Raw genomic sequence first — 26514 nt, forward strand, 5'->3', positions numbered from 1 at the left:
AGTCATCACCAATGGGTGGGATGTGAGAAACAGTTTCTTTTTGTTTTGTTTTGTTTTTCGAGACAGGGTTTCTCGATTGTTTTGGAGGCTATCGGTCCAGCCCAGCCTGGAACTCACAGAGATCCGCCTGCCTCTGCCTCCCGAGTGCTGGGATTAAAGGCGTGCGCCATCACCGCCTGGCTGAGAAACAGTTTCTAATTAAGAAGTATAGTAATTAAAGGCTGAAACAGGGAAAACTGATGACATGGTTGATACATACATACATGTATATGTATGTGTACACACATGTACATATATCCTCACCTTCTTACATGAGGTCTGACCCTACCTCCTCTTTATTTCATGAAAAGGCCCTTTGAGCAGGTAGTGTGCCGGCTCGCTTTAAACAATCCAGTTCGTGCTTATTTGCTTCACTTGGCTTCTCTTACCTGAAGCAAATCCATTCTTCCTTTCATGTCTTGTATTTCTTAGAAACCGTGGCAGTGCTTTCGTTTGTGTTTTCAACTTTGGCTTATCTGTGAATTGTATGTGACTTTTAAACAAAAAAAAATCTTTTTTGTTGTTGTTTTTGAGATGGTGGTCCCACTTTGGAGCCCTGGTTGTCCTGGAACTCATGTAGACCAGACTGGCCTGGATTTTACAAAGAACCACCAGACTTTGCCTCCAGAGTACTGGAATTAAAGGCATTCACCACCATGCCTCACTAAATAAAAATTCTCAACTGCTAAATTTTAAAACTTTACCCTGTTAATCCAGTTAATGCCTCCACCCAAATATATGCCATTTTCTCCATACCTATCTGCTGGGCTTAAAAATGTGTAATCCTAAATAATAAGTAATTCTAAGCATTTGATTAACTAAGTGAAAACATTTTCAAAATGGTTATTTTAAATATTCTGTAGAGAAGTGAGTTCTGAGCCAATCATAATGAGATCCTGTCTTAAACAAACAAACAAAAAAGAAAGTAAGAAAAATCCTTCGAAGACCTTGTTTCCTTAGGGTAATTTAAGAGTTTTACTTTATAGTGCAGTGTGTGACTCTGTCACTTTCAAAGTCAATGTGGACACCTGAACTTGAATGCCCCAAAATGCTTTATAGCGGTGGTTCTCAACCTTCCCAATGCTTTGACCCTTTAATTCAGTTCCTCATGTGGTGGCATAATAACTTTATAACTATAAAATTATCCTTGTTGCTACTTCATAACTAATTTTGCTAATGAAATGAATTGTAGTATAAATAGCTATTTTCTGATGGTCTTATGTGACCCTTGTGAAAGTTGTTTGACCCCCTCAAAGGGGTCACAACCCATAGATTAAGAATCCTGGCACTGGGGAGACAGAGGCAGGCAGATCTCTGAGTTCTTGCCTAGCCTGGTCTATAAAGTGAGTTCTAAGACAGCCATGACTGTTACACAGAGAAGCCCTGTCTACACAAACAAAACAATCCAGCAGAGAACCACTGCTTTGAACACTACAATACTTAGAATTGTGAGACATGACACCTGCCTGCACAGGAGGCAGAGGCAGTGGTCTCTGTAAATTCCAGACCTGTCTGGTCTATATAGTGAGTTCTAGGCCATCCAGGGCTACATAGGGAAACCCTGTCTCAAAAAACAAAACCCAGTACTTAGAACTTTTAAATTATGCTACTTACAAATTAGTGAAAAGTCTTAAAATCATAATTTCATCATCAGTGGATAAATGGCATTTTCCATACTTCTTTCTAGCCTTTTAAAAAAGCTTGTGAGTGTTGGAAGTTTCTATATTGCCAACAAATTTGAGAAGTATGTCCATTTTTGTACTTCAGTGAATTTGAACAAGTTCATAAAGCCCAGCAGAATGCAGGGCTTTAAAATGATTAATATCTATGCAGGTACTGTTTCAGTTATGACACAGCAAATTCGATTCACCAGTCTCTTCACTAGAATTTTGTGGTCTTCCGGTATGTGGTGTACTCTGTCCTCTGCATCTGACTTTATCTGTGTATCCTGTGACCATGGTTGAACCCATGCCTCTGACTTAATGTCAGTTTCTACCCTATCTCGGTGTCATTAGTCCTGTTGGCATTCCAGAAATTCTCATAAATTTTGGAAGTTTTTTTTAATCTAAGAAGTATTTTGTATATTTCTTCAAATGTCAACTTTAATACATGAATTAAATCCAGTTAAGTTTAGCATCCTCCCTGCAAGTTCAACTCCAGTATATGCGGAGGTGACAAGACACTCCTGTGTTCCTTCCAGTCAGCCCTTGGATTACTTGGAATTTCCACCTGGAAGGTTGCTTCTCCACAGTGATTTCACATTACAGGAAGGTTTTCCTTCTTTGTTTCTCAGACCTGGTCCTGTAGACGGGAAGGAGCCTGGACACAGTGACCCAACACATTCTCAAAGACCCTGCAGGACCACCATGGCTTATGATGACTCCATGAAGAAAGAAGGTATGACCCCTTACTCAGAAGCATCCCAAAGGGCATAACCTCTGCAGTCCCTGGATGCAGAGAGCAAGACTGGGCACCACAGCCTAGACCAAGTGATGCTCCCATCATTCCCAGACTGGGCCCATGGACACGGAAACCAGGACAGGGTTACTACACCACAGTCTGAAATAAGAATCTTAGTTTATTGGGGCGATCCCCACAGCACTCTTAGTCCTTGCCAGCTCCAGTGTTCATGAGTCTGGGACTGGAAACATCTCTCACATTGGACTCCCACAGCACAGCACATGAATTCTTACACTTTCCAGCCTTCCCTCGCAAGTGTGTGTCTACCTGCCAATCACTCACTTCTAAGAAACCATATCTGAGGATGCACATTGGGCATTAGCATGGAAGCATTGTTTTCAGGTTTGAGTCTTGTGTGTGGAGCCAGGTCATCAGAAGTCGTCTTGGCCCTCTGAGTTTAGCCCTGCATTTCAGAGGACTCACTGGGTGTAACTTTAACTGGGAAACAGGACTGTTGTGTTTAGTTGTTGCTCATGTACTTTAGTCATTTCCATCCCTAAATGAGTCTGTGCTTCCCAGATTGCTTTGATGGTGATCACAGCTTTGAGGACATAGGACTTGCAGCTGGCCGCAGCCAGCGAGAAAAGAAGCGGTCTTACAAAGATTTCTTAAGGGAAGAGGAAGAAGTTGCTGCCCAGGTCAGAAGTTCCTCCAAGAAGAAGTCAAAGGTCAGTTCCAGATGTCTTTCAAAGCCAGGATCCCAGGAGAGCAGCCCCAAATGTTAGCTTGTCATCTCATTGCTGGCCAATTCTTGTCCCTCTCTAACCACAGGACAGTGAATTGTTCTTCTTGGGGACGGACACGCACAAGAAGAAGAGGAAGCACTACCCTGACGATTACTACTATGGAGGTGAGCATGGGAAGGGCTGCAGGTGGGATGTGCACATCTCTGGTTCTTGGAGTCGGGGTAGGGGAAGGGATCCCAGATATTGCTGACTCAGTGGCCTATTTAACAGGACAGTGGTTCTTGTTCTGAGTGCCGATAAACCAGTGTGAAGGAGGAGAGAGGTGGAGGGCTGGTATTTTGGAGGATTCAGCATAGAAGAACAGTCTTCATTTGTGATACACAAGGTACCAGGTTCCTTCTCCCCTGAATCTCCACTTATCTGTGCCATTGTTACTTAGCATCCCTTTGCCAAATGCAGTCCTGGGGCCCTCTGTATATCTGTGTGGCGTTTCTCAGTCAGAATATATCCACTCACAAAGCCATAGCTGATGAGACTAACCTCAGCACAAGAACCAGTGACACTCCATCTGCAATCTAATCTAGATTGTAATTACCCTTAATCCCACAGCTCTATTCCAAGTGTGCTCTCTCTGTGTCTTGTGAAGACTCAAGGAAGAGAATGAGCTTTAGTGGCAAGAATGGTGAATCTACAAAGCCAAGAAGTGCACGGGGTTCTGATTGTTCTCCTTCAGAATCGTTCCTGGTAGCCTTTTCCTCATGCCAGTGGGTGTGTTTTGTTAAGAGAGAACACTTGCTAGAAGTTACTTCCTGTCCTGTTGACAGTACTTCTCTCGTTGTTTCTAGACGTTTCGTCTTTGGAATCATCACAGAAGAAAAAGAAAAGACCCAGCCCGCAGTCTGCCGACACAGCAATGGACCTGTTGAAAGCTATCACCTCCCCACTGGCAGCAGGTGCCAAGGCCTCCAAGAAGGCAGGGGAGAGGTCCTCCAGTTCTTCAAGCCATTTGGAGAGCAGAAAAGAACACCATAGGAAGAAGGGCAACGGAAGCAGTGGAGAACTCTCCCTGGAGGACAGCAGTTCCCACAAACCCAAAAAAATGAAGCCACTCTTTGTGAACACAGAGACACTGACTCTTCGTGAGCCTGATGGCTTAAAGATGAAACTTATTCTCTCACCAAAGGAGAAGGGAGGCAGCTCAGTGGAGGAGGAAGCTTTTCAGTACCCTGCCCAACAAGCTTCTCTGAAAAAGTCCTCCAAGAAATTGGCTCGGGACGAACAAGGTGCTTTACTCCTAGGACACGAGCTCCAGAGCCTCCTGAAAACAGCCAGGAAGAAGCACAGGTCATCCTCAGACTCGCATTCCTCTCCTGGCCCTGAAGGCTGTGGGTCCGATGCCTCCCAGCTTCCAGAGCCCCACAGCGCTAACCTGGCTGTTACAGGGCTTGACCCCATTCTAGTGGAGTCAGAGTCGTCCTCTGGTGGGGAGCTGGAAGCCGGCGAGCTGGTGATAGACGACTCTTACCGAGAAATCAAGAAGAAGAAAAAGTCCAAGAAGAGCAAGAAGAGGAAGGACAAGGACAGACACAAGGAGAAGCGGCACTCCCGGACCAAGAGAAGCTCAGGGCTGGCGGCAGGCGCTGCCCGAGAGCATGGCACTGCTCGGGAGCATTCGATGACACCCAGCCCTGCCCCCAGTGTCCCCACCCTGCCACTCCCTGCTCTCCACACAGATGGACATGGAGAGAAAAAGAAGAAAAAAGAAGAGAAGGACAGAGAGCGAGACAGGGGAGAGAAGGTAAGAAGGGGTCTTCGTGAAACCGCTTCTTCCTGAGAGGGAAGTAGCCTTAAGCCAAGCGGCCGTTGAGCTCATGGGATGACCCAGAGAGAAAACTATTAGCAGTGGCCAGATTTGTCTGGGCAAGCGTGGCAGCAGTGTGATTATCCCTGGCTGTCTTAACAGAGCAGTTCTCCCAGCCCGTTGATCAAACACCATCATTCTTAAAGTCCTAAAAGCCCCTGTGCCCCATTTCTTTACCTTAGCACCCACTCTCTGCCAGGGCAGTTGAGAAACGTGAGAAGGTACCCACTGGGTCATCTTGCAGGACATCTTCTAAACAATAGTGGGTGACTGATGAATTTAACAGGAGCTCACAGCTTGGGAGTGACTGGTGTGGGTTAGTGGAAAGGGCACTCCTTCGTATTCTTTTTTGTGTCCAACGCATCCTCCCCCTGTTTGAGTGTTGGGGTGCAAAGACCAACAGGATACAGCCTTTATTTCATGTGTATGTGTGTGTGCGTGAGTGTGGTAATGTGCACTGTGTGCATGCAGGAACCCTCAGAGGTCAGAAGAGGGCCTCTGTCTTCTGGAACTGAAATGGCCCATGGTTGTGAGCTGCCATGTGGGTCCTGGAAACTAAACCCGCATCCTCTGTAAGAGCAGCCTGTGTCATTTGTCTGCCTTTTTAGCAAGTAGGAACCTTCAAACCCCTGAGGAAATGGGGACTTGTCTAAATGTCTGACCTTGGGAAAAGGACTTTTTGAGGATCTGACATCTTATTATAGGATATTGTAGTTTTGTGTGTCTTAGTTTACCCATCAGACATTCCATTCCATTATAGGATGCTGTAGTTTTTTTGTATGTCTTAGTTTACCCAAATAGCTAAGCTTAAAGAAAGCAAAGACAAAGCTAGATAAACACTAGAGTGAACCTGAGTAGACCTTAGGAATTTATAAATCTTGATTATCAAATATACCTTATTTATCAAGCATATGTTACTCATCTAAATTTTTTAGCAGCTTGGTGTTAACTTGTATGGGAGTAGACAAAGCTATGCTATATGGTTTCATGGTGGTGGGGATTCTTTCCAAAGAAGTATTTTGTTTAGAGACATTGTAGACATTTTTATCCTTCTCCAAAGCCTGCACAAGATTTGGGAGAGAAAAAGGCATAAGGTACTCTCATAACACATATCAATCATTTAAAGTGAAAGGTAATGAGTGCTGGAGCCGGGCGATGGTGGCACACGGCTTTAATCCTAGCACTCAGGAGGCAGAGGCAGGTGTATCTCTGTGAGTTCAAGACCAGCTTAGTCTACAAAGTGAGTTCCAGGGCAGGCTCGAAAGCTACAGAAAATCCCTGTCTCGGAAGAACCAAAAAAAAAAAAAGAGTGCCGGAGAATTGTGGTCTGAAAAGTTGAAATGCTGAAACTTGTCAAGCAGCAGTGGTCAAAGCGCCACCTCAACCCCCTCCCCCATCTCTCGTCCCAAACCCCCCCCTCCCCCGGAACAGACAGCCAAGGGTCAGCTCCTCCCCCTGGGAACTGCTCAAGACCTAGTAGCCATATTTGCACATGTTCCTCTCCTGCCCTCCTGAGGGTTACCCAGGAGTTGCTTTGCTCTGTTCATTAAACCTGGATTTAATAACTCAGTTTGATTGACTTACTACATCAGCAGTGGCGGATTCCCAATAACCAGGGATTTTAAATTTCTCTATCAGTCCACTCCTCAGAAGGAGGAAATGCTCAAAGCCAGTGTGGGCAAGATTTAAAAAAAAAAAAAATCCACAAAAACAAAAAGGGGAAAAATAAATTTATAAGCTCAGAAACAAAACAAGGAAGTCTTATTATGGATGGATTCTGTGAATGAATTACTTACTAGAGCCCTAAAGGGAAATTTTTCTCTCAGTAATGGAAAGTACAAATAATTTTATCTAAAAACAACTATTCTGTTCTTTTTGTTTATATTTCTGCAAAGTAAAATATATAAAATCCAAAAGAAAAGCTACTAAGAAAAGGATAACATATTTTTAGACTATATTTAGAATTTGGGTATCAACCGTATGGTGGTATAAGCCTGGAACCCTAGAATCTGGGAGACTGGGATGGATTTATAATTTCATGCCCGGCCTGGGCTACATAATAGAGCTCTTTCAAAAAAAAAAAAAAGAAAGAAAGAAAGACAGACAGACAGACAGACAGCTGGGCTGGTGTCACATACCTTTAATACCAGCATTCCGGAGTCAGAGACAGATGGATTTCTGTGAGTTCTCGGCCAGCCTGTTCTGCACAGGCAACCAGGGCTACACAGTAAACCCTGTCTCGAAAAATGAACGGAGGTGGGGGGAAAAAACAGAAAAGGCAGATGTGGTAGCAGGCACTTGAGAAGAAGAGTCTGGGAGAATCCAGTTCAAGGCCTGCTTGTGTTACATGGCAAGACTCTCAAAATTTAAAATAAAATAAAGTGAAAATAATTTGGGGGTGGAATTTTGTTAGTTTTGTTTGTTTTGGGTTTTTTTTTTTGAGGCAGGGGATGGAAATTATCTCTGTCTATAAAAGGCAGGTTGCAAGTTCTTTTCTCCGCTATACAATGTGCTTTTAAGTGTGTGTGTGTGTGTGTGTGTGTGTGTGTGTGTGTGTGTGTGTGTGTGTGTGTGAAGCCACACCTTGGATCTAAGAGCCATTGTGAGCAAATTGATTTGTAAAATCCAGGTTGATACTGTATGTGTGATTCTATTATATATTATCATAGTGATAGGGATAGATGAGGATGCTATAAATAGTCACAGCCTGAGTGTGGGAGGGTGAGGCGATCAGAGGAAGCGTGGTGAGGAGGATAGAGGTGTGTAGAACCCATGGCGGCACAGGTGTGTGTTAAGTAGCACAGCCCTGCTCTCAGTATTTCCTCTTGATCCCTTGGGTGCCTCCCATCTTTGTGTCCCGAGTAGAGTCCATTGGGCCACAACCTCCCTCCCATTTCTTTCTGTATTCCCAGTCAGCTCAAATTCAAACTAAATATTTTTTCTGTGTGTTTTGAAATTTGGTGAACAAGACTTGAAGGAATTTATAGTGAGCACTATATGCCCTCATTTAAAAGTTCTCAGTTGACATTTTGTTGGTGGTTGGTTGTGTTTGGATTTTGAGACAGGATGTGGCTATATATCCCTGGCTGGGCTTGTACTTGAGATGATCCTTCTACCCACCTCAGGAGCTCTGGGATTATAGGTGTGCGACACCAGCTTGAGTTGAACACTCATTTTCAAGGCTTTTTCATTGTCTTACTTTAATGAGATTATGACCTTTTGTTTTCTTTTTTCTTTTTCTTTTTTCAGATAAAATTTACATAGGGCAAAATTTGGAAAGTAAGTCATTTGATGATTTTGACAAATGGATATACCTGTGTAACCACACTTTTAAGCTCATTACCCTGAGAATTCTCTCACCCAGTGCCAAACTCCTTTCCTTATAATTGACTTTTACATTCCCTCTTTTCTGTGCTAAGCCTGACACCCTGGTTGGTGACCGTCTTGTCAGTGTGTGGGGAGTGGGTATGTAGATAAAATAGTATTGAACAGGTAGAATGGGGTCAGAGTGTAGAGAATCTCTGAAATGGCAAATAAGGCAGTTGACTGTGGTTTCTAAGGCACGTGTTGGCATGTTCTCTGCGGCAGTTTGACAGTGCAGTGACAGCTGTATGAGGACAGGTAAATTTGGGCCAAGCAGCTAGCAGTTGGGATCGCAGGAGGGAAGGAATAACCTCAGGAGACTGGAGGAAATGTGAGTAAGATCTTACAAGTGGGAAGCTGCAAATCCTGAAGTATAAAGAGGGAAATAGTTTTATTTTGAATTGAATAATTTTTTCAACAGATATTTAGAGTGTATATGTAGTTTTTTTAACCCTGACCTAGACAGAAAATTCCCTATGAAGTATAAAATGTATATTTTCCTGAACTTTTGTATTAAAAAATAACTGTTGCCAGGGGAATGCTAGAAGAGGAAAGAAAGGTACTTACCACCAAGCCTAACAACCGAGTTTGATTTCTGGGGCCCACGTGGTAGGAGAGAATTACTCCTGCAGGTTTTCCTGCGACACACTCTCATGCTCACACACATATATACATGCTCCATAAATGCATGTTTAAAAAGGAAAAAGGAAATCTAAATCAGGGAGGAGGCTAGAGAAAGGCTCAGCTCTTTAAGCACACTAGAATCTCTTTAGAGAACTTGAATTTGGTTCCCAGCATACATATCTAAGTGACTCACAGCTACCTTTACCTCCAGCACCAAGGGATCTGACATCTTCTGGTGACTTTGTGCGCCTCCATGTGTACACACACATACACAAAAAGAGATCATTTGAGGGAAAAGTGCTCTGGGTATGCTCCCTCAGTCTGAAATAGGTGGGCAGGGGCTGGCCACCTGTTGGAATGCTAAAACTTCAGTGACCCACTTCACCTTAGACTCTGATGAACTAAATCAAGACAACAGATGAGAAGAATAGCCGGTTTGACAGACGGCAATTTTCATCGACATTTTGAGAAACAAGCATCAGGATGTTTAACACAGGTTGAGGAGCCAAGACCATCGAGTCTAAATCCTGAGGCTCCCCCTTGGAAGTGGGGTGTGCCTTATGGAGGAAGGAGCCTCTCAACCTGAGTTCTACCCAAGGGGAAGAGAGAGCTGACACAGGCTGTCTTCTGACTTCCTCATGCATAGCAGGATGTGCACTCGGAGTGAAATTTTTTTATTAGCAGCAGAAGCTCTGTAATGTTAGACAGGTTCTGTAACTTTCAAAGGTAACAACAGCACTACCTAACCTAGGGTTGTTGGGGATTAAATGAGATGATGAATGCAAACTCTCCGGGGCCTGTCTCAGGCAGTGCTGCCCGGTTCAGGTGTGTTAAAGGGAAGCTGCTGCCCTGACACCTCTTGGGTGCCTTAGAAGCTACTATCTCAGGTCATTTCCGGACTCAGCAGCTCCTGCATTCCTTTCAGAGGTGCTGGTGCCTGTAAAAAGTTGGGTTTTCTGGAGCTGCTACCATAAATACCAAAATGAGTACCACTTGGAAACGTGGAGGAAAGGCCTCAGGAGAGAACTCAATGGAAGAGCCATTTTCAGTCCCAAATACTTCAGGTTTGATCCCTAGCACTGTGAAAACCACTTGAACCAGGAGCCTTTGGGAACTTTGCCTTCACCTTGCTTTATGACTAGCTTTCAATAAATGCTAGATGTTAACATCATGTAGTCTGGGAGCATTGGGAAGTATAACCCAGAATTTGGGGAAATAGTTGAAACTAGACTAAAAACCGAGATGGTGTGTGTCCTAAGTACATGTATGATGGGAAAGAGGCAATGCCATGAGCCTGGTTACCTGGATACAAGAAAGAAGACGGGAGTTACAGCTTACCTTGAGTTCTGCTTTCCTTGAAATAGTAGAGAAATTGTATAATAATACCCTGATTTCCAACTAAAGCTAATCACATGGGGATAGAAGCTTTCTTTTGAAAAGCTTGTATTATAGTCATTTATTTATTTGTGGGGGGAGGGGTGCCAGCATGCTCAGACACTGCTTGTTGATCTACTACTGATAAACTAAATTCTAAGATACAGTTAGACTTAGGATAATGCCATGTAAGTTTTACCTCTGGGTAAACCAAGGATGCATAATAAGGATAAATGGTAAGAATTAGTGTCTGTTAAGTTCCTTCATGTGTCAAGCTTTCTTAGGCCTGCCTCTGCCTCCCGAGTGCTGGGACTAAAGTTGTGTGCCATCACTGTCCGGCTTTGATATCTGGTTTTTTGCGTTCTTTATATACTTTGGATATTAGCTCCCTTTCGGTTTCAGTTTAGGTCCCATGTATTAATATCAGTTGATATCAGTGTTCTGTTCAGAAAGTTTTCTCCTGTGCCAATGCAGTCAAGGCCATTCCCCACTCTCTTCAATCAGGGTTAGTATACCTGCTTTTTTTTTGTTTTTTGTTTTTTGTTTTTTGTTTTTCGAGACAGGGTTTCTCTGTGGCTTTGGAGGCTGTCCTGGAACTCGCTCTGTAGACCAGGCTGGCCTCGAACTCACAGAGATCCGCCTGCCTCTGCCTCCCGAGTGCTGGGATTAAAGGCGTGCGCCACCAACGCCCGGCTCAGTATACCTGCTTTTATGTTGAAGTCTTTGATGCATTTGGAGTTCCATTTTTACAGAGTGATAAGTATGGTTCTATTTAGACTCTTGTGCGTGCAGCTGTTCAGTTGACTAGCCATTTGTTTGAGATGCTCTCTGCTTTTTCCAGTGTGTGTTTATGGCTTCTTTATCGAAAACCAGGTGTCTGAGGATTTATGTCTAGGTCTTCAGTTTGATTCCATTGATGAGTGTGTCTGTTTTTGTGTAAATGCCATACTGTTTTTATCACTGTAACTTTGTAGTACAACTTGAAATGGGAATAGTGAAACCTCCCACAGTTCTTAGTTCTTTTATTATTCGGAATTGTAGCTGTTGTGGTTTGTGTGTGTGTTTCCATATGAACTTGAAAATTGGCCTTTCAAGATCTGTGAAGAATTGTGTCGGAATTTTGGTGGGGACTGACTGCATTAAATCTGTAGCTGTCTTTTGGTAGGATGACTACTTTTGCTATATTAATCCTATCAGTCCATGAGCATGGGAGATCTTTCCATCTTCTGATGTCTTCCTCAATTTCTTTCTTCAAAGATGTGGGTTGTTTTTTGTTTTTAATCATACAAGTCTTTTGCTTGCTTGGTTAGAGTTACCCCAAGATATTTTAGGTATTATGAAAGGTATTGTTTTCCTGATTTCTTCCTCTGTCCATTTGTCATTTGTGTATAAGAGGACCACTGGTTTGTTTGTTGTGTTTTTAATTTAATCCTGTATCCAGCCATATCACTGAATGTGTTTATCAACTATGAGTTCCCTGATGAAATTTTTCGAGTCACTTATGTATACTATCAAACCATCTACCTATAAAGACACTTTTACTTCTTCCTTTCCAATTTGTTTTCCCTTGATCTCCTTCAGTTGTCTTATTGCCCTAGCTAATACTTCCAAGTACTATATTGAAGAGGTATAGAGAGAGAGAGTGGACAACCTTGTCTTGTTCCTGATTTTAGTGGAATTGCTTTTGAATTCCTCTCCATTTCAGTTAATGTTGGCTATGAGTTTACTGTAAACTGCCTTTATTATGTTTAGATATGTCCCTTGTATCTCTAATCTCTTCAGGAATTTTTTCATGAAGGGTGTTGGATTTCTGTCAAAAGCCTTTTCTGCTTCTAATAAGATGATCATGTAGTTTTTGTCTTCCAGTTTGTTTATATGGTGGATTACATTTATTGAACTTTTTTTTGCATATTGAATCATTCCTGCATCTCTGGGATGAAGCCCACTTGATCTTGTGGGTGATCTTTTTGATGTGATCTTGAATTCAGTTTGCAAGTATTGATGTATAATTCTATTTTTTGTTGTTGTTGTTGTTGTTGGATCTTTGTGTGGTTTTGGTATCAGGGTAACTCATAAAATGAAATGGACAGTGTTTCCTGTAATGTGTAATCTTCCCGCCAGTCAGGTTCCAGAGCCACATCAGTCCCAAATAAACACACAGGAGGCTATATTAATTATGAAGCTGTTGGCCATTTTCTGTTGTTTCTCATTAGCTAGCTCTGACTTAATTACTGACCTGTAATTACTAATGCATATTTTTATATGGTCTTAGGGCAACGCAGACTTGCCTCCCCTCTTCCCAGGAATCACAAGGTGATGACTCTCTTCACTACATTTCCCAGAATCCTCCTAGACTCCTGTTTCTCTGTTGGCCAACAGTGCTTTACTTACATATACACAGAAGGACTTCCCCATCAGTTTCCTCTGTTTCTATTTTGTGGAATAATTTGAGGAGTATTGGCATTAACTCTTTGAAAGTCTGGTAGAATTCTTTGCAAAAGCCTTTGGTTTTTAGTTGAGAGACTTTTAGTAACTGCTTCTGTTTCAGTAAGGACTACACACCTATTTCAGTTAACTTTCTGATCTTGATTTAACTTTGGTAAGTGGTATGTATCAGCAACGGTATCCATTTCAATTAGATTTTCCAGTTTGATGGAGTACTGGTTTTTAAAGTATGTTCTTATAATTCTCTGGATTTCCTGTGTCTCTTGTTATGTCTCCATTTCTGATTTTGTTAATTTGAATATTCATTTTCTGCCTTTTAATTTGAGTAGCACTTTGTCTATTTTATTTTATTTTTTTCTTGTTTTTTTTTGTTTATTTCTATTTTATTGATTTCATCTCTGAGTTTGATTTCCTGCCACCTACTTCTTTGGGTGTGAAATTTTTCTTTTTGCTCTAGAGCTTCCAGATGTGTTAAGTTGTTATATGGGATCCCTCCTATGTTTTTATGTATGCACAGTGCTGTGATCTTGCCTCTTAGAACCACTTTCATTGCGTCCCATAAGTGTGTGTTACGTGTTCATTTTCACTCAATTCTAGACAGTCTTTCATTTCCTTCTTTCTTTTGGTTTTTCAAAACAGGGTTTCTCTCTGTAGCTCTGGCTCTCCTAGAACTTGCTCTGTATATCAGGCTGGCCTTGAATTTACAGAGATCTGCCTGGTTCTGCCTCCCAAGTGCTGGGACTAAAGGCATATGCCACCTCCGCCCAGCTTTTTTTTTTTTATTTCTTAATTTCTGTCTTGACCCATTTTTCATTCAATACTTAGTTCTCCGGTTTTCATGAGTTTGTAACCTTTCTGTTGTTGATATCTAGCTTTAATCTATGCTGGTCAGACAATTTTCTTGAATCCGTCGAGTCTTGATTTGTCTCCAAGTATGTGATCATTGTTGAAGGTTTCATGAGGTGCTGAGAAGAGGTATAACCTTTTGTGTTTGAGTGAAATGTTCTATAAATAATGTTAGTTCCAGCATTTCTTTGTTCAGTTTTTGATCAGGGGATCTATCTGTTGGTGAGAATCAATTATTAAAGTGTCCCACCATCAGTGTACAAGGGTCACTATGTCGTTTAAACAGTGATAGTGCTTCTTTTATGAACTTGGGTGCCTTTTTTTTTTTTTTTTTTTTTTTTTTTTTTGGTTTTTCGAGACAGGGTTTCTTTCTCTGTATTGTTTTGGAGCCTGTCCTGGAACTCGCTCGGTAGACCAAGCTTGGTCTCAAACTCACAGAGATCCCCTGCCTCTGCCTCCCGAGTGCTGGGATTAAAAGTCATGCAGTCATGCGCCACCACCGCCGGCTTTTTTTTTTAAGGGTTTCAGTTGCAGTGAAGAGACACCATGACCAAGTCAACTCTTACAAAGAAAACATTTCATTGAGGTGGCAGCTTACAGTTTCAGACTTTTCAGTCCATTATCATCATGGCAGAGAGCATGGCAGCATGCAGACAGACTCGGTGCTGGGACAGGAGCTGCTACATGTTGACATGCAGGCAGCTGGAAGTAGACTGCCTCACTGAGGATAACTTGAGCATAGGAGACCCCAAAGCCCATCCCGTAGTGACACCCTTCCTCCAGCAAGCCACACCCACTCCAGCAAAGCCACACCTCCGAATAACACTGCTCCCTGTGGGGCCATTTCCTTTCACACTACCACAGTGCCCTTGTGTTTGGTACACAGATGTTAAGAATTCCAATGTCCTCTTGGTGAACTTTTTTCCTTTGGGTATGTAGTGTCCTTCCCTATCGCTTCTGATCAGTTTTGATTTGAAGTGTACTTTTTCAGTTTTTAAAATGGCTATACCGCCGGGCGTTGGTGTAGCACGCCTTTAATCCCAGCACTCGGGAGGCAGAGACAGGCAGATTTCTGTGAGTTCGGGGCCAGCCTGGTCTACAAGAGCGAGGTCCAGGACAGCCTCCAAAACAATACAGAGAAACCCTGTCTCGAAAAACAAACAAACAAATAAATAAATAAATAAAATAAAATGGCTATACCAGCATGCTTCCTAGGTCTGTTTGCTTGGAATATCTTTTTCCTCCTTTTGCCCTGAGGTGATGTCTGTCCTTGATATTAAGATGTGTTTCTTGGATGCAGCAGGATGGATCCTGTTTTCACATCCATTCTGTTAATTTGTGTTGTCTTATTGGGAAATTGAAACATTGATGTTGACAGATATCAATAAATGGTATTTGCTGGTTCTTGTTACTTTGTTGTTGTTATTGTTGTTGCTGTTGTTGTTATTGGTGGTGGTGGTGGTTGTACTTCATCTCTTAATATGCTGGTCTGGGACTATTTATTCCCCATGTTTTCTAGGGTGTGGTTAACCTCTTAGGTTGCAGTTTTCATTCTAGCACCACCTATAGGGTTGGATTTTTAAATAGTTATTGCTTAAATTTGGTTTTATTGTGGAATATCTTATTTCCTCCATCTATTGTGATTGAAAGAAAGTTTTGCTGCATATAGTAATCTGGGCTGGCATCTGCAGTCTTTGGAAAGCAAGGATGTTCCACCAGGGTCTGCTTAGGCCCCTGGCAATGGGACAGAGTGAGCCTCAGCATTAGGTCTACTACAGAGTTGGCAAGAAGGGGACTGGACTTGGATGAGTGGATGAAAGGTGAAGATCAGCAATTAGCCTGCTTGTTTCCCGGGTCACAGTGGCTTGTGAGTTCCCAGGGGGTGTCTGCTGGAGTTGGGGGCTGGATTAAAAGATTGAGGGGGCAATCAAGGAGATCTTTACAGATGTGGGTGAGCTGCAATGGTGTTCTGCTTGCATAGCTGGGGGTGAGACTGGGGACTGATTTGGAAGAGCTGAGGAAGAGGAAGATGTATGTTAGCCCACCTGCTGCCCTGGTCCTAGTGGGCTGAGGGTTCCCAGGGAATATTTGTATATTTATTTTTGAGAGAGACTCACTATGTAGTCCTGGCTGGCCTGGAACTCAGTTTTAGATCCAGCTGGCTTGTATTCAGAGATCTGCCTGCCTTTGTCTCCCAAATGCAGGGAATAAAGGTCTGTAATACTTCCTCAAGTGGCCTTTACTATTTAAATGAAAAAAATTTGTAAGTCCTGGGCTTCCCTTGTTTTGTGTCTTGTAGGTCAAACATTTTTCACTCAGTCCTCCCCCACCAGTTTCTACTTTTAACAGAGTTTGTGTCACCTTCCTAGATGCCACTGCTTCTATCTTTAAATGTGCAGAGGGAATGGAAAGAACTGTTTGATTACTGCTGCAGCATAACTTAATAGACTGTCACAAACTTAGTGGCTTAAAGCAGGCGTCCATGTGTTCTGCCCAGTTCTGCAGAGTGGAAGCCTGGGTAGCTCACTCATCATGGTCCTATGACGTCAGTGATCTACTGAGTGGCATTTCCATCTGAGCATATTCAAATTGGACATTCTATTTTAATGTTATTTTTTCCTTTTTTTTTTTTTACTCTTAATTTCCTTGAGATAGTTTCTTAGGTAGCTCTGAATGGTCTTGAACTAGAAATACTCATGCTTAAGCCTGAGTGAGCAGCCACTGCACCTGAGAAGAAACACCAGCCCTCTGGAGGCAGAGGCAGGTGGATTGCTGTGAGTTTGAGGCCAGCCAAGGCTATACCTAGTGAGACCCTGAGTAAAAAAAAAAAATAAAAAAGTAAAGTGATTTTGGAATTACAGTAAGATTGAGAGAAAGATGTGGGCACATACCATATACCCTGTCCCCCACATGCATGGCCTCCTCCACTGTCGACATCCCCCACCAGTTTGCTTGTTACAGGTTGACACATCTTCGTCTCTCCAAGTTCATAGTATACACAGGTCTGTGCTGTCCGTGTTGTCTGTTCTGTTTGAGTATGGAAAATAGTCTATCTCCTGCGGGTGTATCACAAAGTCCTTGGAGACAGGGTTTCTCTGTGTATCTCTGGCTGGCCTGGAACTCACAGCCTCTCAAGTGCTGAGATTAAAGGTGTGCACCACCACCACTTAACTCACAAAGTATTTTAACTACCTTAAAAATCCCAGTTCGTCACTTTTTTTTTTTGTCTCCGTATTTTGCCTTTTTCAAAATGTCACGTAGTTAGAATCATTTGTAGGTGGCCTTTTCAGACTGTAATGTTAACTTGTCTCTTGATCTCTTGATTTTGTACTTTGTTGTCTGGTGGGACCACGGTTCATTTGTTCACCAAGTGCAGGCTGCCTGGATTGCTCTCAAGTTTGGGCAGTTATGAATCAAGCTTCTTTCTATAAACATCCATGTGTCTGCTTATGTGGAGAGATGTTCTCAGCTCCAATTGGTCAATACCAGAGAGCATCAAGGACTGTATGATGAGGCATATTTAGTTCACAAGAAACTACCCTCCTCCCACCCCCTCATCCCCCCATGTCCCCCACCCCCACATACCCTGGTGCCCCTCCAGGAGATCAGCCACAGCATGCAGCAGCCACAAGGCAGGGCGGGACAGTAGACTAACTTTCAGAATTAAAGCCTTTTGTCCTAAGTAGTAACTTTACATTATGCTAATTTAGTCTCCTCCCTCTAAGCTCAGAAACCTCCTCCCCCTCCAAAGTCTACAAGAAAAGGTATTTCTTTTGTTCTTGGGTGTCTGTGGGCTCTGCTGTCCTAGCTTCCTCCTTTGTAGGTGGCCATCAGTCACTAAAGTACTGATCACCTGAAATCATCTCAACACTTCTACCAAACCCAAAAAGATTTCAGACGCCCACCAGTTGAGAACTACTGCCACCTTGAATCCTAGGAGCAGCAGCGCATATGGTCAGTGATCTGATGGTGTCGCAATGCTCGTTTACTGTCATTTATCTTAACTGGTGAGGTGTCTTTTAGCTTCTTTGGCCCCCTTTATATTATTTGCTTGTTGATTTCAGAGTTCTTTGTGCACTTTGGAGAACAAATACCTGATCTTGGTCTTCCTCCCAGTCTGCTGCCTCATTCTTCTAACAGTGCCGTTTGCAAAGCAAAAGGTTTAAGGTTTTTTTTTTTTTTTTTTTGGTTTTTGACAGTGGATCTCTTAAAAGCTGAGATAGGTATGCTCCACACCCAGGTTTATTTTATTTTAAGGAAGTCCCACTTATCAATTCTTCCTCATTCAAGCCTTTGGTATCTTAAATACCCCAGGTCGTAGAGATTTTCAGGAGTTCTATAGGGGCTTGGGGGGCTGGGGGGTAACTTACTGCATTTGTTTGTGGAGTGTGTAAGGACCATTTGCTCAGATCCTCAGGTTTGGCAGCAAGCAAGCACCTTAACCCTGCCTCAAGCCGTCTTGCTGGCCCTTTTGACTTTGTGTTTTATCTTCAAGCCTATTGAATTAATAATTATCTTGAAGGGTATAAAGTCTGCTTGTACCGGGCGCATGCCTCTAATCCCAGCACTCGGGAGGCAGAGGCAGGCGGATCTCTGTGAGTTCGAGGCCAGCCTGGTCTACAGAGCGAGTGCCAGGACAGCCTCCAAAGCCACAGAGAAACCCTGTCTCGAAAAAACCAAAAAAAAAAAAAAACCAAACAAATAAAGTCTGCTTTTTTTTTTTGTAGTAATGGTATATAGTAGTTTGTGATTATCTAGTTGTTCCATTTAAAATATTGTCTTTTCTCCGTTGTGTTGCTTTGTTCCTTTGCCAAAGATGAGTTGAGCGCATTCTCTGCTGTGTCCCATCGGTGTGTGTGTGTGTGTGTGTGTGTGTGTGTGTGTGTGTGTGTGTGTGTGTGTGTGTGTGTGCGCGCGCGCGCGCTTGCCTGTGCCGGGCAGTACTCGCTGCTGCAGCACTGTGATGGGGGTGCTCAGGCACCCTTTCTCTTTACCCCCATGCTGGTCTTTTTCCGTCTTTCATCTCATATACGAACTTTGATTCAGCTTGTGATAACTACGAAATAATCTGGTGGGTTTTTCTCTTTGGTTTGTTCTTTTGAGACCAGGTCTCACTCTGTAGCTCTTATTGGGCTAGATTTCACAGAGATCCACCAGCTTCTGCCTCCATAGTGTTGGTATTAAAGGCGTGCGCCATCACGCCCAACCAGGGTTTGTCTATTAAGGGCTCGTTCAGGAAAACCTTCTTTTTGATTTATTACATTCAGCTCTCTAAATGCTGTCCTTATGACTGCAAAGTCTCTGCTGTATAATGAGACACACAGGAGCCAGTGCCCTTGTAATTTAGCACCTTGGTCATAAGCGGATAGCTACAAGCCATGCACAGGAGGGAGCAGTCTTGGAGGACATCTTGGAATTCTTCCTGCCACAAAAGCATCATGGAGCTCTTGCTGACGCATGGAACAGTTAACTAATCCCTCCTTTAGGTTATGGTGCGGTACAAGATGTCTTTGACTGTTAATCCCAATTGAGAATAAGGCCACTGCCACCACTTAAAGCCAAATGTGAACCAAGCTTTAATTAAATACTGGCCAGGTCCATACCCAGGTTCCTGGGAAATTGTCCAAGTCATGGTTTGCAGCATTTAAGAAGGGAAACCGGGAATTCGTTGTGTTTCCCATCAGGTCCAATCGGGCAAGCAGGCATCCTCATGGACCTCCAGCCTGTGAACATCCTGCCCTCATGTGATCAAACACACCTGGTGCAGATGGCTTACAAAAACTTTCTTGTGGTAATAAAAAAAAAATATGTGCTTGTTGTGTCCCATAAACAGTAGCCTCCAGCATTTCTGGAACTATCTGTCATTGGGCAGGGGCTTGCAGATCCCATTGTTTCATGGGTCTCTTAGGCATAGCAATTAAAACTTGAGTGGGCTTTAGCTCTCACACTGCTCCTCAACCACCACATTCTATTTAAAGAAGCTCAAACTCAGGGAACTGAGTTTGTGTAACTGGTGTTTGGTTTGGTCAGGAGCTCTCTGGTGGTCTCCAGATTCTGTGTGGTTCGGTTGTTGTTTTGGGTTTTCAAGACAGAGTTTCTCAGAGTAGCCTTGGTTGCCCTGGAACTCGCTTTGTAGACCAAGCTAGCCTCAACTCAAAGCTCTGCCTTCCTCTGCCTCTGTGCTGAGGTTATTGCTGCTACTTTCCTTCAAATTTTGCATTTTATTATAATTTTTGTTTTCAAGACAGCCCTGGCTGTCCTGGAACCCACTTTGTAGACATGCATTCAGAAGTGTCATTACCACTGCCCTGCCAACAAATGTGTGTCTTATCTGTTAGATTATGTGTCTCAATCCTGGCTATATTCCCAGCATCTGGCACATGTTACATAGTCAGCAAATATTTGTCGCACCTGCTGTGTGGCCTGCATCCAAGAATGTAGCGAGGTGGTCGGGATAGATGACACAGAGACCGGTCGGTTGCTTTAAGAAAACTTTATCCTTCCCAAGTCAGCTTAGGAGGAGACCCCAGTCCGCTTAGCAGAGCTCTCAGGAGACGTCTCAGGAGAAGTCTCCTAAGAAAAAGGAGCTTCCCTTTTTAAGGACTTCTGTCATTTATCTACATACCATTTTTTCCTCCTGGCTGGTGGTCTAATCTCCGGCCCCAGAATCGGGGAGACACCACAGGGAAACAGGAAGAGGCATCTAGCCGTAGGGGGTGTGAAAGGCATGGTATTTCAGTGAGCAAGCCCTATCTGAGCCCTAAAGCACTGAATTGTTTTCAGTAAACATTACATAGATGCCTGCTCCCAGGCCGAAGGGGAAGTGGATTTCTGCTCAAGGTCTGGTGTCCCCACAAATATTTGTAAATGAATGGGACTCTTGACTATAGCCTGGGACTTGTCTGGAACTCTCAGTAATCCTCCTGCCTGCTGAGACCACCCCACCCTGGTATAAATACTTGTGTTGCCACATATCAGAAAAGCTATCCATTTCTTGTGTGCTCACTCAGGATCAAGCATGTAGTATATACCATAGCTGAGATGAGACGGTGTTTGTTGTGTGCCATGTCCCACCCCACCCCCACCCCACCCAGTTGATGTTCTTAACTCTGCAAATACGATCTGGCATTGAAGCTCATTCTATAACACCCAGTATAATTATTTGATAAATGCCAGTTTGTTTGCTTTATAATGAATGCAGTCCTCTATAATAGTGGAAACCCTTTCCTTCAGTATGTGAATTTAGATGTTGACCAAAAATTATGATTAATTTTATAAAAGTATGTTATGCTCTAAATGGCTTTGGGGCTAGGGGGGAAAGTAACAATATTGAACCATATTTGAGACAACATTGTTAAAATGCCTATTGGAAGGCCTGTAATATGGCCAAATGAGATGAAAGTTTTCATATACATATCCTTCCTAGTATCTCAGTATTTAGCAGTGAGATGGGTTCTGGAAAGAAAGATTTAGAAATGTACAGACTTGTACAACTTATTTTTTTTCTTCTCTACTCTACTCCTCTACTCAGGCCTGCAAATTCAGGTCAGCGTAGACTCCCGACAAACACACCATCATAGTTCGTAAGTGTTGATGACCAAGGCAGTGAAGGAAACAGTAAGGCTTTCCCTGTCAAACAAGCAGCTCTTGGAAGTGGCACAAGGGACTTGTTGTTACTTGGGTTCTAGTCACAAATCAGACTCGTAAGGCAAGCAAGTTGCCAGTAGCTTTGAGTTGTTGGTTTGTGTCCTTATACTAACTATAAGGCCAGAAGGGCTTCCTAGGAGAACATCATATTTTGAAGCTTCTAGATGAAGTAGAGAGGGGTTTGTGTGTTTTTCCCTGCTCTTTCATTCGGTTTTGAGGTTTCCTCAAGCTTCCATTGTATTTTGTTGAGAAAACCATGCTGGAAGCATCTGTTTTTTAGGTTGCCCTTACAGAATGATGCTGCGCCATTCTCTGTGGGAAAGCTTTGTTGTCTCTCTGACCCACAGCAGCCACCTTGCCAGGAGTCCTTCGGGGCTAAAACTGCCCACTCCGTCATGACCCTCAGCAAATCTGTTTCTCTGTTTGCTTTTTCATCCACAAATGGGAGGTTTGGCTAGATATTTAATCCGATGTCCTTTTCCAGGAACACTCAACATTATTCCCTCAGTGGGGAGACAAAATGTGATAAAGAATCTTTGCTTCCGGCACTGTCACAATCCGGTGCTTTAATGGTGCCCCGCCACATGCTGAAGAGTCCAGAGCCCTGAGCCCCTCCTGGCACTGCCTAACAAGAACTGTCTGCAGGATCTCCCTCCCTTTTTTAGAAAAGGTCTCTGTATGTAACCCTGGCTGTCCTGGAATTTGCTATGTATACCAGAGATCTCTTGTCTCTGTCTCCCCAGAGCTGGGATCAGAGGTATACACCACCATGTCCAACTTGTCTGTAGGTTTAATTATCTCACCTTCCACCACTGGAATCTTCATAAAATATGACAAACTACAAAGGTTAGGAAACCGGCTACAAGATGAGACATCAAACCCAGAGAAAGAAAAAGAAGCATTGATTTAGTGCATGCATTTCTGACTCCAGAGTTCAGCTGACTCCACTAGGGAAACCCTAGTCAGGAAGTGCTGGGGGAGGGGGGCAGAGGCAGAGACCAGCCTGGTGTATAGTAACCCTGTCTTGGAAAACCTAAGAAAAAGGAAAGGAAAGGGAATGCTGTGATTCTAACTCTCGAGGGCGAGAAAATGAGTCTCCTCAAGAGAGAGTACTCTACCTTACAGTCTGCCACCCCAGAGAAGTTAGAACATTCTTCCAGAAACAGATGGAAGCAGATGCAGAAATCCACAACTAACCAATGGACCAACCTCCTGGAGTACAATCAAAGTGAGGGAGGAGTGATAATATGAACAAAGGAGTCAAGACCATGATGGGGAAACGCACAGAATCAGCTGACCCGAGCTAGTGAGAGATCACTGACTCAGGTCTGACAAATGGGGAATGTGCATAAGATTGAACTAGACTCCCTTAATATAGGTGACAATGGTGTGACTGGGACAACACATGAGGCCACTGGCAGTGGGTATAAGACCTAACACTAATGTACAAACTGACTTAGTGGAGTCCATTCTATATGGAGAGATACCTTGCCCAGCCTAGACACAGGGGTGTGGGAATGGAGAGCTACCTTGGTCCTGCCTCAGTGAAATGATGGGACAGAGTTAGTAGACTTCCTAGGGCAGGCCTTACCCTCTCCACGGAGCAGATAGGAGGATAGGAGGGAGAGGGAACTGGGATTGGAAAAAGTCTTTTAAGAAGACTAGAAAAAGTTTTTGAAAAAAAGAGAGGCTAGAGATCTTCTAAGAATTACTTCTTGATACTCAAAGAATTCCAAAACAGGGTTTTTTAACATAAGAATGAAGGTTCATAGATGGTTAGCTTGTAACTTTTACCTCCCAAGTTAGATCTGATGTTAACCCCTGGGTAAAACAACATGGTTAAAAATTTAATTGTCTTCTTCAGGGAGGCTGGTTCATAGTATGGACTCCTTTGTGGCTGAAGAACATAGGGATATACTAGTTTGATCCTAACGCACTGTCGCCCTGCTTTCTGTTTTCTTTGTGGCCCTAGCCGAAAAAGAAGAATATGTCTGCCTACCAGGTGTTCTGTAAAGAGTATCGGGTAACCATTGTGGCCGACCATCCGGGTATAGGTAAGAACCTTTCTGCGCTTTGGGTTTTGTTTTGCTCTTTTACTTTCCAGTCTCTGTAGCAGTACATTTAATGAATTGGATTACCAAGCCGCTTCCCTATAACACTAGAATTCAAATTGAAACCAGCTTGGGCACTTCGTGCCTGCTACAGAGTGGAGCCCCTGCTAGTCTCACACAGAAGACAAATTATAATTCCTCAGTTACGCAAGTCCTTTATTTCACCCTGCCTGTAAAAGAGATTTCCAGAGATTAATGATGTCGGGTATCTTCATCAATTGATCCCACCTTGTTTTTTTAATAATTATTAGTATTTTGTTTGTTGTTGTTGTTTTCTGTTATATAGCTCTGGCTGTCCTGGAACTCCAGGCTGTCCTCAGCTCACAGAGCACCCTGCCTTCCCTCCCTGGGGTTAAAGGTGTGTGCCACCGTGTCGGCTCCACCTTATTTAGTTATTGTTTTTAATGTATGAGTGCTCTGTCTGCATGTATGCCACCATACCAGAAGACAGCTTCAACCCCATGATGGTTGTGAGCCACGATGTGGTTGCTAGGAATTCAACTGAGGACCTCTGGAAAAGCAGACAGTGCTCTTAACCACTGAGCATCTCTCCAGCCCCTTTTTATTGACATTCATGTGTTACTTTGTGTGTGTACATGCGTGCATGCACGCATGCATGCCAGTGGAGATCAGAGGACAATTTGTAGGAGTCTGTTCTCTCTACCATGTGTATCCTAATAATCACACTTAGGTTCATCGAGCTTAGTGGTGAGTACGTTTATCCTCAGAGTCATTCTGTTGGTCTCATCTACTTTTTTTTTTTTTTTTTTTTTTTTTTTTTGTGGTTTTTCTGAGACAGGTTTCTCTGTATTGTTTTGGAGTCTGTCCTGGAACTCACTCTGTAGACCAGGCTGGTCTTGAACTCACAGAGATCCACCTGCCTCTGCCTCCTGAGTACTGGGATTAAAGGTGTGAGCCACCAACTCCCGGCTTGGTCTCATCTACTTTTTGCGGCAAGGTCTGTCACTTAACCTCACCTGTTCTGCTAGGCCATATAGCTTGTGTTTCTGCAGTGCTGAGATTTAGATGTGCACTGCCACACCCATCTTCTACAGAGTTTTGGGGAATCTGAATTCAGGTCCTCATGGTCATATGACAGTCACGCTCGCCACCCATAGAGCCATCATCCCAGTATGTGTTTCTTAACCAGTAAATAAGGAAACTGTGCTGGGTGGTGGTACCACACGCCTTTAATCTCAGTGCTCTAGAGGCAGAGACAGGCAGATCTCTGAGTTAGAGTCCAGCCTGGTCTACAGAGTGAGTTTCAGGACAGCCAGGGCTACACAGAGAAACCCTGTCTTGGGGAAAAAGGAAAAAGAACTCTTCTACCAAACCCTTTTCCAGTTTCTACTTCCCCCGTCTTCTGTTTTCTTACAGTGCTGTTTTTTGTTTGTTTTTTTAACTCTTGTATTAGATTTTGGGGAACTTAGTAAAAAATTGGCTGAAGTATGGAAGCAGTTGCCAGAAAAAGACAAACTGGTGAGTATCTTTTCTTCCATAGTTTTCACTGCTTCTTACCTGCAGCCACAGAGCACTGAGATTCTCAAGAAAGGAGGAGGAAAGTGGTTAGCAGAGGCCAGAGTTTTCTTGTTATGAGGAGACTGCCTTTACCCACTGCTGTCTACTTTTCCCCAACACCATATTTACGTCAAACAAAAAGAGCTAAGTTTATTAAAATACTTTAAAAAGAAAATCTGAAGTCACAGCACCCTACTACAAATGCCAGTCAGCTCTGGTCTTGGGACTGAGGACCATCATCCTCTAGATAAGCAAAGCATGGGATTCCCTTAGCCACACTCGGGGTCTCCATCCTTAATAGCCATTTACACTGTACTCTAACAAGACGCTAAGAAGACTTCGGGCATGGTGGCTCGTGCCTGTAATAATCTCAGCACTTAGCAGACTTAGGCATGAAGATTGTGCATTCAAGGCCAGCTTGGGCTATATAACAATCTGTCTCAAAAACAACAAAAAGGAAAGTAGAAGAGCCAATAAGAGTGATCCCTCTGAATCATGTCAGTCAGTCCATCCAGTCATTTGGTGCTCAGGTAGTGCAGGAACAAGAATTGCCGTTCTTACTTTGAAGACTGGCTTCTTAGGTGATACAGCTCTTTTCCCCCAGGTCATTCTTGATAGCTTGCTGTTTTCCACTGTTGGGCATTACACTGAGCCAGATGTTTGCTGTGTGACCTGCATTTCACCTTGGAGGATTCTAACAATGCTTCGACTTAGCCTTAGCTCTGAAGAGGGGATGGTTGTAGTCCTGAAGTTAAGATATCAGCTTTTCAGCTTGAAGCCACTTGAGTGACCTAAGACCCAAAGTTACTCTTTGTCCTCTCTTTACCTTCTCCCAGCTCCTCCTCCCTTTCTGCTTCCCCTTTTGCCTTTCTTTTTAAGTTTTGTGTGGCTGATCTGTTGCAGATCTGGAAGCAAAAGGCTCAGTATCTGCAGCATAAACAGAACAAAGCTGAAGCCACAACTGTGAAAAGAAAAGCTTCCAGTGCAGACGGTTCCGGGAAAGTCAGAGGTAGCCCACTTCTCTTGTGTTTTGAACAGATTTTCTCTAGCGTCCTGTGAATTCTGCTTCTATGCTAGGAAGTTAGGAGAGCAAACACCTTATAATAGAAGTAGGCCTTGATACCTAAGTATTGCCAAATAGTACAGGCACATAAAAGTAGTTCAAATTTAGAAACTGTGAGAAGTCACAGACTTTGCTGTAAAGATCCAGAAAGTAAGCCAGGGAAGGAGCCTTCTGCCTACATGTACTCCAGCAAGCAGGAGAGTGGCAAATTCAGAGCTAGCCTAAGCTACTTAGCAAATTGCAGACTAGCCTGGACTATACTGAGACTCTGTCTTTGAAAAATAAGAAGGCTCCAGAAAGTGGATGTTAGAGCCATTGTATGCTCTGTGCACTCCCAGTCACATGCATCTTTTGTGTGTTTTTCTTACACCCTTTATACAGCTAGGGGCTGGAGAGACTGCTCAGCAGTTAGGCGCACTAGCTGTTCTTGCAAAGGACCAGGGCTCATGCCCAGCCTCAACCTTGCTCTCGTCTGAC

General features: G+C 43.3%; 1 protein-coding gene across 3 annotated transcripts in view; it reads left to right on the forward strand.

Annotated features, from left to right (window-relative positions):
* Positions 1–26514, forward strand: part of Hmgxb4 (HMG-box containing 4) — a 37143-nt gene that overhangs the window by 2903 nt on the left and 7726 nt on the right. The window contains exons 2-8 of one of the 3 annotated variants that reach the window (XM_005077750.4): positions 2333–2436; positions 3019–3167; positions 3271–3349; positions 4031–4983; positions 23318–23399; positions 24871–24935; positions 25878–25983. In XM_005077750.4, coding sequence (XP_005077807.2) covers positions 2406–2436; positions 3019–3167; positions 3271–3349; positions 4031–4983; positions 23318–23399; positions 24871–24935; positions 25878–25983 — 1465 coding nt within the window. In that variant the 5' untranslated portion in view covers positions 2333–2405. Of the gene's footprint in view, positions 1–2332; positions 2437–3018; positions 3168–3270; positions 3350–3455; positions 3571–4030; positions 4984–23317; positions 23400–24870; positions 24936–25877; positions 25984–26514 lie in introns of those variants that run through there. The other 2 variants (XM_013118902.3, XM_021231629.2) reach the window with 2 other exon arrangements.

The sequence above is a fragment of the Mesocricetus auratus genome, unplaced genomic scaffold, assembly GCF_017639785.1.
Source record: "Mesocricetus auratus isolate SY011 unplaced genomic scaffold, BCM_Maur_2.0 Super-Scaffold_100041, whole genome shotgun sequence".
In the NCBI taxonomy this organism is placed as follows: Eukaryota; Metazoa; Chordata; class Mammalia; order Rodentia; family Cricetidae; genus Mesocricetus; species Mesocricetus auratus.